General features: G+C 39.4%; 1 protein-coding gene across 5 annotated transcripts in view; it reads right to left on the reverse strand.

The window, feature by feature from the left end:
• The window catches only part of LOC121869039 (sodium/hydrogen exchanger 2-like), a 51,181-nt gene that overhangs the window by 9,379 nt on the left and 28,981 nt on the right, over nucleotides 1-12,821 (reverse strand). For 3 of the 5 annotated variants that reach the window (XM_042370128.1, XM_042370129.1, XM_042370130.1), the window contains 16 exons: nucleotides 12,503-12,602; nucleotides 11,998-12,084; nucleotides 11,229-11,310; nucleotides 11,016-11,043; nucleotides 10,678-10,732; nucleotides 10,129-10,259; nucleotides 9,483-9,665; nucleotides 8,838-8,919; nucleotides 8,394-8,489; nucleotides 8,138-8,259; nucleotides 7,014-7,213; nucleotides 6,468-6,623; nucleotides 5,663-5,763; nucleotides 5,189-5,332; nucleotides 4,567-4,626; nucleotides 4,165-4,315 (listed from right to left, as the gene is read on the reverse strand). In XM_042370128.1, coding sequence (XP_042226062.1) covers nucleotides 4,165-4,315; nucleotides 4,567-4,626; nucleotides 5,189-5,332; nucleotides 5,663-5,763; nucleotides 6,468-6,623; nucleotides 7,014-7,213; nucleotides 8,138-8,259; nucleotides 8,394-8,489; nucleotides 8,838-8,919; nucleotides 9,483-9,665; nucleotides 10,129-10,259; nucleotides 10,678-10,732; nucleotides 11,016-11,043; nucleotides 11,229-11,310; nucleotides 11,998-12,084; nucleotides 12,503-12,602 — 1,778 coding nt within the window. Of the gene's footprint in view, nucleotides 1-678; nucleotides 768-4,164; nucleotides 4,316-4,566; nucleotides 4,627-5,188; nucleotides 5,333-5,662; nucleotides 5,764-6,467; nucleotides 6,624-7,013; nucleotides 7,214-8,137; nucleotides 8,260-8,393; nucleotides 8,490-8,837; nucleotides 8,920-9,482; nucleotides 9,666-10,128; nucleotides 10,260-10,677; nucleotides 10,733-11,015; nucleotides 11,044-11,228; nucleotides 11,311-11,997; nucleotides 12,085-12,502; nucleotides 12,603-12,821 lie in introns of all 5 variants that reach the window. The other 2 variants (XR_006089495.1, XM_042370131.1) reach the window with 1 other exon arrangement.

Raw genomic sequence — 12,821 nt, forward strand, 5'->3', positions numbered from 1 at the left:
TAGTACAGTACTGTATCTTATCTAATACACATCTTGTATCCACCTCACACCACACTCTTCTTACAGTCATAATCTCTCTTGACTTTCCTTCCACAGAATGTAAATGTTTATACCAGTTTATCTTCTCACACAGACTACCTGCACTACTTGATCAGATCTCTACCTACACATGAATTACTCAGTACAGTATTCTCCAAATAACCTGATTAAAATTAAGTACTGTATATATATTTGTTTCTTATGTAGAGAATAGTATATCAGTTCTTCCCTCTTATACCTTCACCATCACTCCCTAAATATTCTGTGTGTTTCTCTTATTCACTTTTTAATTGCTCTTGAAATATTTCCTTTTACACTTGTTTGTTACACCAGTCAGCTTTAATTCTCTCTACACAGTCTGTCTATGAACTTGTCTACCCACCTCCCAGTAAACCCCATTTTCTACCCAGTAAACTAGTTAAGTTTGGTATCCATCTGCTCCTCTAAGGCTAACCCGGGACCCTCCTCTACACACACTCTGACCTTCACGGTACACCACAACACACTCATTCATACCTAACTCCATCCTCCTACTCTCAAGATTTACTAGTTTTTACCATCTTTAAGCCGCCACAATAAAGTAGTTTTGTCCAGATCTTTCACTCATGATCACACGTCTTCCCTTGCTCTATAATCTACCTGTTGACATCAGCAGTGGTGTTCGACTTTTTGAGAGCCCAGCGCAGAGCTCGTCTATCTTGGACGTGTTGGTGCAACTGCAGAGTCTGCTGGAGTCACACGTGATAACCAGAATAAGGACTCGTGATCAGTGGTGGGAGCTGTATACCTGTGGCTCTACTGCAGGTCTCATGTGTCAACTGATGACTTAATAGAATTTTTGTATCACCTGAAGCTTAGGCACCACAGTTTATTACAAGTGATGATTAAACACCTTTAAGTTAACCTAACCTAACCCCTCTAGGTATAGTAGTGTTAGGGTGTTTAATCATCAGGTGAAATAAGATGGGTTTGCCTAATCGTCAGGTAATCCAAATTTTCCTTTTCTTAACACAGTGGTCTCTGTACAGTATCTGTTCCTGAAGACTGGTGCATTATGTTAGATACTTGATGTTGAGGTAAGTTAGGCAAAGCTAGAGAAATATTACCTAATTAAGTCAAATGTATTGCTAAATGGTTACGGCTCTACTGTACTGTACAGGCTACTGACAGGGTGAGCCACACTCTGCCTCTAAGACACAACACAAACAGCACAGCTCATTACTATAAGTTTCCATATTGTATATACATTTTTATGTACTGATAACCACGAAGCTCCCAAATGCTCTCGTGTAATTCACATCTTCAAGGGCGAGTGAATTACACGAAAGCTCTTGGGAACTTCGTGTTTTCTTGTTTCCTATGTTGTTATCAGCATATACATGGATGACACACACCTACAGTGATTTATTTGCCTACATTTTTATATACATAATTACATGCTAGACTTCAGTATGTACTGTACTTACATGTGCCTTAATATATTGTATATGGAGAAAAGTGGGTACCATTGAGTGAGGATATAGCACACTGAACACAAAGACTCGGTACAGAGGCTCCCATTCACAGATGGGTCAACTGGGGGTGTCCTGAGCACACACCACTTACTAACTTCCATAACAAAATATTGTACTAAAAATTAAAAACATATAGTATATAAATTTTTATGTATAAAGGGACTTTCTTCATAAAATATATCACAAAAAACACATAAACAATGTATTTCCTACAACATGGAGCTGTTCATAAATGAAACCATTCTTAACCAATGTCTTCACCAGTTTCCACATACAGTAGCCCAGTTAATAAATCAAAATACTCAACCGAAACATAATAAAAATACTGTATAGCTTTTATGACCAATAAATCACAAAGAATCTGTTAGTAACTTTCACCACACCATGTACTGCACTGTACTGTACTGTACTGCACTGTACAAGCTTCAGTAACACTACATAATTTACTTTAGTGAATTACATACAAGAGTCTTAAAGGTGTATTACTTCCTCTTGAGTCATTAGTGTTAAAATAAGATCAACATGAGTACAGGAACACATGTTTGTCCTGAAGTAGCTGCTCCAGAGACACACTTGACATCATCCAGGAAACTGAAGCACCTCACAACTCTCTTCTCCTAACTTGGTGAATAGTAATAATAATACACAAACAAAGATCTTCAGGTGAGATAAAATATATAAATGTTTTCTCTGGAATATATATAACCTACTAGTGGAGAGAATATGTAAGTTAAACCTTCCACAGTTCTAGATAACAATTAACAGCAACTGAAACAGAATTCATGTTAACGGTCCAAACTAAGCTGGCCCTTCCCACCTGAGGGTAGAGGCCCACAGGTCTGACTATGAGGGGAGGAGGGAGGGTACAGTAAGACATGCTATGGAACTTTCATAAGGTTGAGTTGTAGTCTCCTGTTTAGTGATGTACAAGAAGACTCACTACTAAAGGCTTAAAACACAACTTGTTTGTGAAAAAAACCTATAATTTGTTTTACTTAACTGTCATCCTATTGTCATGGTCACGTTGACTGCTAGTCTGATTAATTAATGATTCTTATTAAACTCCACGACCGCAAAACATGTGTGGGTTAGCAACCCCTGAGAAGAAGACGTGTTTTCCCCATAGACGCTACACTTGTTCCCTCCCAGAGTCCCGCCTTTGTGAAGACAGTTGTCGATCAGTTGTTATTCCACTTTCTCCTGGGAAGCTCAATTTTGAATTAGTCTGTGTAGATCAACTCAAGAAATTTGCCAGACCTTTGTCAACTGAGGGTCATCTTTGAATAAGTAACAGAGTTGTTTGTAATTATTGTCATTGCGTGAGCAGCGATCACTGGCAACTCAGGGATATATATACCCGCGCATCACGCAGGGCGAGCGTCCCCTGACGCTCTCCAATGCTTCCCCAGGTATGTTTAGGTGTAGCCATTCAGTTTGATTCAGTCAATTGTAGTGAATATCAGTGTTCGTCAGTGTTCATGCTTTAACAGTTGAATTGTCATTCACCCAGTGTAAGAAGTAATATAACGTAAATATGTCTGTCGTTTCTAGACCAGAGATTTGTTTGTTGTCATGCTTCCGTCCCCTGACGCTCTCCAATGCTTCCCCAGATCCAATTGTGACTCTTGGATCACTCGATAACTGCCCCGGATGTAGTAGCTACTCGGCAGGGATCAATATATGAAACGATGGCACCGATGCGGCCTGATTAATATGCTCCACTGCCTCGTGGTGCCAGACCCCAGACTCGCCATGTGTCTGGCTACCACCGACCACAACAACAGTCGTGAACCCCAGTGTTCTACTCCGGGACCCTCCCTGGAAGTTATATGTCAACAGAGGGTGTTGTAATATATATATGTTGGGGATAATTAGTTGGAAATAATTATCCCATGTTGGGTAGTGGACCCATGTATCTGCTGGTTTCAGTATTAACGTGTATGTTGAGTAAAGTCTTGTAACTGTACTGAGAAGTACCACTTGGAGTGGCAGTAAAGTAATGTACAAGGAGTGCCATGTACAATGTATTGTGAGTAGGGCCAAGGAACTGGTCCTGCTATGTAATGTAATGTAACACCAGTAAGGTTGTGTTCAGTAAGAGTGTAAGATCTGAGTAATTACTGTTGAATAAGTAAATAAGAAAATAAGTAAATAAGAAAGTACTGAGTCTGCAATAAGCCCAGGAGTTGAGCCTGATAGTTATATGCTAATAATATATCTTTTTCCCTTTGATTTCATATTAATAAACTTGTTCTTAGAGTATTTTAGGCGTATTCATTTCTCCCACAGTATTTTACCTTTATTTCCGTCCAAGTGACTTGATACCAGAATTACCTTACCCATGTGCCTAGACCCTCGCCCATGCTACCAAAAGAATATGTGACAGAACTGAGTAAGAGTAAGAACTAAGATAAGAAAAGTAAGCAAGATGAGGGAAACACGCGCCCTTACACTATAACATTATATTATGGAGAATTTGTCAACTATAAATCCTTCTCACATATAACTTTATGAGGACAGTATTTGTCACAGTGTCTAAGGTCTCCTTTAAGTTCTCAAAAGTTGTTCAGTTTTATAAAGTGATCCGGGAGACGAAGGACAACATATGTACCTTATTATAGGGGTTATTCCTAAACGCTTTACGGAGGACCTGAGCGTCATGCGACTGCTGGTGACTTGTGGACTCCTCGGAACTCGAGGACGCCACTCTGCTTCTCCTAGTGGGCAAGATAGACCCGCGCTTCTTCCGTAGTTCCACACTCCTGAGCACGAGAAACTCTTGACTCAAAACACTTGTGAAAAATCAACTATTTATTACAGTATATATAAGTTGTTCATTCAATAAATTATTAATATGATGATTTACTTACAACCCTGAACAATAGACTTATATCAGAAGGAGCCCTAAAACACACACACTATAATTCTCCACTCCGAAGTTGGGAACAGATAAAGATGAGAATAAGACTGAAAGCAAGAGGTACTACTACAACCAATATATTCTCTTCCTTACCCGTCGTGAACAAAGCCGGGGATGATCTCCACATCACCGTCTTCATCCTCAAGATTTAACCTAAAGACAATAAAACACATTAGAAAACATATTTACGAAGAATTAGTCGAGGACGGCCGCCAGTGATCAAGGAGCAGAGACAATTAAGTCGATTACGATGTTTTGTAACACGGGCAGCGGAGAGGATAAAGTAAAATACAACCGTTGAATTTCTAACAGTGAGGTGAGGGTGTATGAGCTGTATACTGTACCACCAAACACAACGTATGATGGTATATTTCTGTACTCACTGTCACAAGAAACAACGACTAACTGTACTCACACACGACTGATAAAAAAACACCACAAACTATTCATTACTAAAGGCAATGGTTCATTAAATATACACCAATGATTTACTACAATACATAAAGACCATAGATATTTTCACTCATTAAGTTCTGGTATAAAGTATTTGGAAGTGAAACTATTATTTGAGGAAAAAGAAAAGAAAGTTCTTAACAAATTATAAATCTACACATCCTTTGGAATTTTCTTTTTATCACATGAATGATCCAAGTTCTAACAATCTTTAATCTGGGTTCTAACAAAATGTCTAATCTGAGTTCTAAAAAAATCTGACCTCGGTTCTATCAAAATTTCATCCTTGTGCGACATAGAAAATGATGAGGGGCGGATCTTTCTCTCTCTCTTGACAGATGGGCAGAGCGGCGTAACCTTGTCCTCGATCAAGGCCACAGGACCATACAGGTGGGCATAATGTTCTCTGGAGACAAGAAAAATAATTGAAAGTGGTGAGATCAGGTCAGGTCAGGTTAGAAATAATATACAGTAATGATAAATCTTCATAGTAAGAAAGGAATATTTATGAAGAAATGGTTTTTGGTTACATTGAAAGTTTGGAAAGAATAAGTGTGAGGGAAGCCCATGGCATAGTGCTTGAGAACCAAAATTTTGCTGTAGTAACAATTAAAATAACCTTTCTGAGTTACTAATCTCTGGGGCCTCGTAAGTGTCAGTAAGTACAATAAAGTAAAGCAGATACGTAGACCACACTTTATTTCCGTTGGCACTTACAGGTTCCAACAGTACTTACGATATTGCAATTTTTTCGAAAAGTCTTTGGAGTTTTGATTCACAGGATGGCCGTAGGAACCACTTTTTGAGGTATTTGTCATTGTAGTACACCATTAGTTCCTACCGGGAGAAAAACCATCTGGTAACGTAGATAATACACATGTGTTTTAGGGGATAGATGTCATCTTTCCAAAGTTATTTCAAATTATCAAATATGCAAATTCTTGTCGATTGAGTTGTACTTTATGGTTCATTAAAAGGTGTTTACAAAGTCCATTGATGTTATGTTTACAAAAGACCCTTCAGGAAATTACACATCCGACACACAGGTTTGTACTTCATCATTCCCTTCACTAAGTCTGTTCTTTATCATGTCTACCAAGATATTTTCCTTAGACTTGCAGGATGAATAGTAAAGAATGCATCGTGGACAAGAGTGAGGTATCCTTCACATGACGAAGACAACAGTACAGTATACAGTATGCAGAAAAAAATGAAGTACCATATATTATACCAATGTTATGGTATGTGTAACTTCCCTAAGGTAACTTGGTAAACATCCCATACACTTTATTACATGACATAGAATTATGTTCCTTTACCTGATAAATTACCCAAACATTCTCCTCAGTTTCCTCCTGTACTAACACTGGATAAACCGCCCAAACGGCTAGTAAGCTGATAAGTGGCCAATATGATAAAATATAATAATTCCCCCTTAGCCCCTCCTCACCCTCCCTCAGCCCCTAACAACTCCCCCTCAGCCCCTAACAAGTCCCCCTCAGCCCCTAACAAGTCCCCCTCAGCCCCCCCCCATGACTCACCCTGAGGTAGAAGTCTCCGTGCTGGCCCAGGATCTCCTCCACCCCGGCCATGATGTGGTCCATGGTGGTGGTGTTGATCTCCTCACTCAGGTTCCTCTTCCCAGATTTATGTTTTTGTATCTGGAGGAGGTTGACCAGGGGCTTGATGGTCATTCCCTGGTGGACACAAGTGTTGAGATGACTACACATATCCTCAATGTATATCATTTAACTCCTTCACTACAGGGGCACCACTTTTAATACTCTATTTGGCTGACCCAGATGAGTTTATTCAGCTCAGAAGGGACTCTGTACATAAGGGATAATATCATTTGTCACTTTATCTGTGTTTCAGGGAGTCATTTCAGCTACAGTAAACAGTACAGTATATACTATAATCACTAAAACCATCTGTAAGTAATATAAATCAACAAAAATTAATAAAACTAAGAAAAAGGCTTAGATTAAAAACAAGGTTCTTTTTTTGTTTGGTTTAAACCATTAGTTAAATCAGTCAACCCTGGCAGACATACAAATTATGTACCAAGACAGTGCAGGTATACATACCTGTATAAAGATAGTGAAGAGAATAACAATCAGGGTGGTGGTGACAAATATCCTGCGAGGAGCCAAGGACTTGTCCAGCATGTTGACCAGGGAGAAGGCCACGGCCCCCCGCAGCCCCCCGTACGCCGCGATGAACTGCTCCTCCAGGCCAATCTTCTTAACCCGGTAGTTGTTCATCAGAAAGGTGAGCACAAAAACACCTGTCGTGGGAAAGTCTTGTGAGTGAAAGGTCAAAAATAGTTATCTTTTCTAAAGTGAGAGGTGAAGGTCCAGGTGTTACGTTCATTAGCGTTACAGTAATATGCCAGTGGTACAGTGCAGTAATAATGCACATATCTCTCACTACAGTGTTCTGGGTTCAATCCCCAGCTTAGGACATATTGAAGGGTGTTATCCAGTGTGACACTACAAAATGTGGCAGGTTTTCTCCAGGTACAGTACTACAGTCTCCTCCTGTTCCAACACTAGACAAGAAAGGTCATAACAAAGAACAGACCAACTGCCTGAATGACTAGTACGTTGATATGTGGTGAAATGATAAATAATAAAATAAATGTTGTAATATACTTTCCATATATCCCAATTATTCTTCATATTTTTATATTTGTATCTTTCATTTTTAAGTCATTTCCATTTGTGTCTCAGTTTTTCATCCAACTAATGCTTCCACCACAACAGCTGCTTATTCTCTTGTGATAACTCCTCTCCCAAGCTAGCTGGAGGGTTAAGTTAGGTTAACGTTTGGGTGGTTAATCTCGAGGTGAAATAAGATAGGTGGGGTTAATGTCCCTCCATCCAGCCTTTATCCCTTTATCTTTCCATTCATTCTTCTTTTAACCCTGTATGCCCTTCTTTCATCACTCCCTATGGTAAGTGATGCTCTATACAGAAACTTGGTGATCGATCCTTGATGTTTGATAGAGTACAAGACCATGAACAACGGTACTCTTAAGTTACTCTATATTGATCACATCTCTTATGTACATATTTACAACATACAGTAGTGTTAGTATTGCACGAAATTACATACAACTATCTAAACTAAGGAAAGATTTGGGTCATATTTCATAGGAATAACATAAAATTTGTCTCGACTTTATTTGGCCGCTGCACACAAGACTCACCGATAAACCTGTAGATAAAACACAAAGTGACGCTCCAGAGGACAAAGCCGGTGTGCCACTCATGTTCGTCACTCACCAGCACCATCCCCAGGAACATGAAGATAACTGTGTCACTCGTCGCACTGCGTGATGAAACAAGATAATGATCAACGTGGTAGAGAATAAAAATGTTATCTCTGTGACATAAATTACTTTAGTGAGCTACAGTAAGTTACAAATATGAACTGTTATGAAACACTCCAGTACACACACTCACCTAGCCATCTTGGTGAAGTATTTAACACAGGTGTAAGACTTCTGAGAGATGTTCGCGAAAGCATAATGTGCTTGAAGAAGACCGCAGACAATAAGACTGTTGGGTGAAAATGTTGTCTCTTAATTATATAATTCATAAAACTAATTAACATAATATAAAAATAGTAAATGTGGATACAGAGGTTTGAGTTGTTCTGCCTAGATAAAAGAAGGTGTATCAATATGTCTTAATTGTCACTTTTTATTCATATAAGACACAGGTAGTCAAGATAATGTTTGTACTTATTTATACACAGTCAGGTAGATATAGTATACAGATATATAAACAATGGTAAACAGTAAGTTGATTGATGTACTGTACTACATAATGATTCAGTGTGTGTGTAGACAATGCAGGTACAGTACCAAACTATACAAACAAGTACAGTATTAACTAGTGACTTACCTGATAATACCTGAGAAGTGAAACAGCTCAGCGGTGAGGTAGCTCAGGTAGGCCAGACCCAACAGTGCCAGGGGCTCAACCACTAAAACAAGTAAGCAACACAAGAGGATTAATTATACTGTACAGTAAACTTGTAAATTTATCCATACTGGTGATAGTGTCAACACCACCAACAACACCATCTGTAACTTTACCCTTCATGAATCACCTGAAGCTTTGCCCCAAGTGCTCACCTGGAGCTTTGCCCCAAGTGCTCACCTGAAGCTTTGCCCCAAGTGCTCACCTGAAGCTTTACCCCAAGTGCTCACCTGAAGCTTTACCCCTCAGCTTAACCACCTTGATTTGGCAGTCTGGTGTGGATTAGATCACTGGTCTGTACTGGACTGTGTTCAAACTATTGTCTTGTCACATCTTGGAACATTATATTTAAAGGAAATATTATCTCTATACTGTACTGTAATACTTGAAGACTTTGCCTCAGTTGGTCATCAAATTAGGTGAGCTATTGTTTGTCTCTCCCTGATCAACTTCAAACACTTGACTCTGACCTACATGTACTGAAGCACTTGACATACTGTATGTAAAATTTCTTGGGACCAAAACACAAACTGTTGGCACAAAGTAAAACAAACAGTAGACACAAACCTCTGACGTCCGTTGTAGACTTGGTGACGAGGGCCGTGAGACACCCAAAGATGATGCCGATGGCAATGCCTCCACACACAACAATGAGGAACGCAGCGATGGCTAGAGCGTACTGGTCCAGTGTGACCCTAGTCATGGACATGAAGGCCTGCATAGTGTTGTACACCACCACCGTCACACCATCTGTAGGGAGTCATACTGTACAGTGCTGTTTAGGGTGCCTTATATTTACACCATATGTAAAAATTCTATTGTACTGTAGTTGTAAATTCTTATTCCTGGTAGAGTAGAACAGAATAGAGTAGAGCAGAGCAGAGCAGAGTGCAGTAACCTAATTAACAAGAATTTACCAGCAGGTATTTTGAGTACTACTGGAGGATTCTCACCACCTAAAGGCAGAGCAAAGTTTGATAACCAACTTGATTATAGAGAACTTGAGCACCTGAAGACTGTCCTCCCAGCTGCCTGATGACTTACCACACTATAGCCACCTGGGAGGAACAGTTTTATTAAGTTAGGTTAGCATAAAGGTGGTAAATCTAAAGGTGATAAATAAACTGGTTACCTATTTATAAAAGTAGAGGATGCGAGTTAAAAATCTTACAACCATACACTCAAATAATCTTGTGTAGACAGACAAACTCACCGTTGAGGAGAGATTCACCAAAGATAAGGAAATAGAGGTCTTTGTTAACACCCAGCTCCTGGAAAATGGCCAACACAGCCACTGGGTCCACGGCAGAGATGAGAGACGAGAACACCAAGATCTCCGTAAACCTGTACAAGGACAACATGACTCAGGGCTACAGACAACACCTCACTGTCCCACTCTCACTGTCTCTCACTCTATATACTATAACAAAAACTAGAATCATAGTTGCTTATATTTAATTGATAAAATCATCATTGATAACTAGGAAGGAAGAAATATTATCTTCTCTTATTAACACCAACACCCTGACCCACTGATACCAAGACCTTTATACCCTGACACCATTACACCAAGACCCTTACACCCTGACACAGCTCTTAACTACCCTGCGGCCTTCATAACACTTTAATGACTTGTACCACTCCACCCAGCTCTGTTAACTACTACCACACTGTATTAGCATTCTATACTCTGTCTCACAAGGTAATGCATCTATGCTAAGACTCACAAACTCAAACCAGGTACTCTTACACCCAAACTCACGAGAAGGTGATGTCGCCCATAGCACCAGCAGCTCTTAATCCATAGAGCGAAGGACCTGAAATAACCACCTTTTATTACTTACTAACCACAAACATAGTACTGTATCTCTGCTGTATTGACCACAAGTTACTGTACCTTTCAAAATTTATACAAAATTAGTTATTACATGAGGCTGCAGGATTATGGTACTCTGCCACAGAAAGAAATCATCACAATCCTTTCCTAAGTTATAATGAATAATTCTTAATACAATGAAGGGGTTTTGATTGTGGGGGGAGGGGGGGGGTACAGTATCTCTTTAAACAACTTCTGTGGATCAATGTTCCACCTATACTCACCAATAGCAAATATATTGAACATCGTCCCCTGGGAAAAGAAAAAAGAGAAACTCCTTCAGTACAGTATATAATTTATTATAGAAAAGTACCAAAACTATTCCTGGTAAGTAAAGATTGTATACACGTCTGATATAATAAACTATATAAAGGTAATACTAGAGACATAGGTACAATGTGAGAGAGGGGGGTATAGCTGTCATGGGTGAGACTTACAACAATAGCGAAGACCAGAACGGTGCCCAGGTTGTCGAAGAAGGAGCGGTCGTGGAGCGAGTACGCCGACTCCAACACAATACTGGAATGGATGAGTTACCTATGAATGGATGAGTTACCTATGAATGGATGATCCTTCATTAACATAGGGAGAAAAGGAGGAGGAAGATAAAGACACGTGGATGAAGGGTGGATGAAGGTGGCACAGTACATAATATAAAACATAATATAATAAATAAACACTGTGTAAAAAGGATTTGTGGAAGATTTATAATTAACAGGAAAATTAAAAACAAAAGCACATCACAATAGACATTAGATATATACCCATAAAAATCAATAAACATAAAAACTGAATAACCAGAGAATTATAATCCCCAAATTCATGAACAGTATTACCAACTGTAAACCCTGACCGTAAGACACAACTGTTAACAGGACATCAACACAACAAACCGTGATGAGTTATGGTAACACTGGTGCCACAATTATCTTTACAAAGGTGATCGATGAATTCCAAAATGAACGCTACGACTCCTGTTGTCTCGGTGGGGTTGTCAAAATCCTTCGTCCATTGTGTCATATTGTCTCACACAAAATCGTAAAGATACTTTTTGGTAATACTTGTGGACAGAGTGAAGGCTGTGTGGTGTGGTGTAGAGGGTGTGGAGTGGTGTGGTATGGTGTGGTATGGTGTGGAGTGGTGTGGTTTGGTATGGTGTGATGTGGTGTGACTGTGGGTTAACGTGGTGTTGGGTACTATACTCACGGAGGCAGGAGGACGAAGAAGAACTTATCAGAGGTAAAGTGCGGCAACTCAATTCGGGTGTGACAAACATTCTCCGTGACTTCATCTCTGGCAGGAAGCAAAAAATAATTAGTGAAAAGAAGACTATAATGTCAGAGCTCTTACCTTAACCTCAACACCACAACAGAACAGTACAGTATTAATATAACACAAGTGTACGACTCTTTACTAACTACTACTGTATATACAAGTTACATTGATTTTTTTTATACTAAATTACAGAAGGGTTTCAGGATGAACAATGTAATGTACTGTACTGTATATAATGTCTCACAAACACCAATAAGCACACTATAGAATTAGTTTTAAAAAATGACAATACTAATGGGGTTAGCCTGAGGAGGGGGGGGAGGGGGGTGGCAATCTACAAGTGATCCAAACAGGCTTTAAATACCTTAGTTGTTGAAGCACAGACAGACAACGAACAAAAATACTGGTGCTGCCTCAAGTACCGACAAAGACTTACTGTGTGAAGAAGTAGAAGATGACACCGAGAATTATACCCAAGACGACCAGCAAACAAGACTCCGGCACTCGGTGAGACAGCCAGTGTAGGTGGTGGAAGGCTGCCATGGTTGGATGACAAATATTTACAAATTTATTAACATTTACAGAACACACACACACACACACACTAACAACACGTGGTTATTTTCTTAGTGATGTTGTAAGCTTTGAAATGAGCTTAAATCAGTTTATATAAATTAATTCTAACCTGAAACAAGAATATACAACATTGCTGGATCTGAGAAAATCTTACTTGGCAGCAATACTGTATAAAAATA

Source organism: Homarus americanus, unplaced genomic scaffold (genome assembly GCF_018991925.1).
Source record: "Homarus americanus isolate GMGI-L3 unplaced genomic scaffold, GMGI_Hamer_2.0 scaffold24694, whole genome shotgun sequence".
Taxonomy (NCBI): Eukaryota; Metazoa; Arthropoda; class Malacostraca; order Decapoda; family Nephropidae; genus Homarus; species Homarus americanus.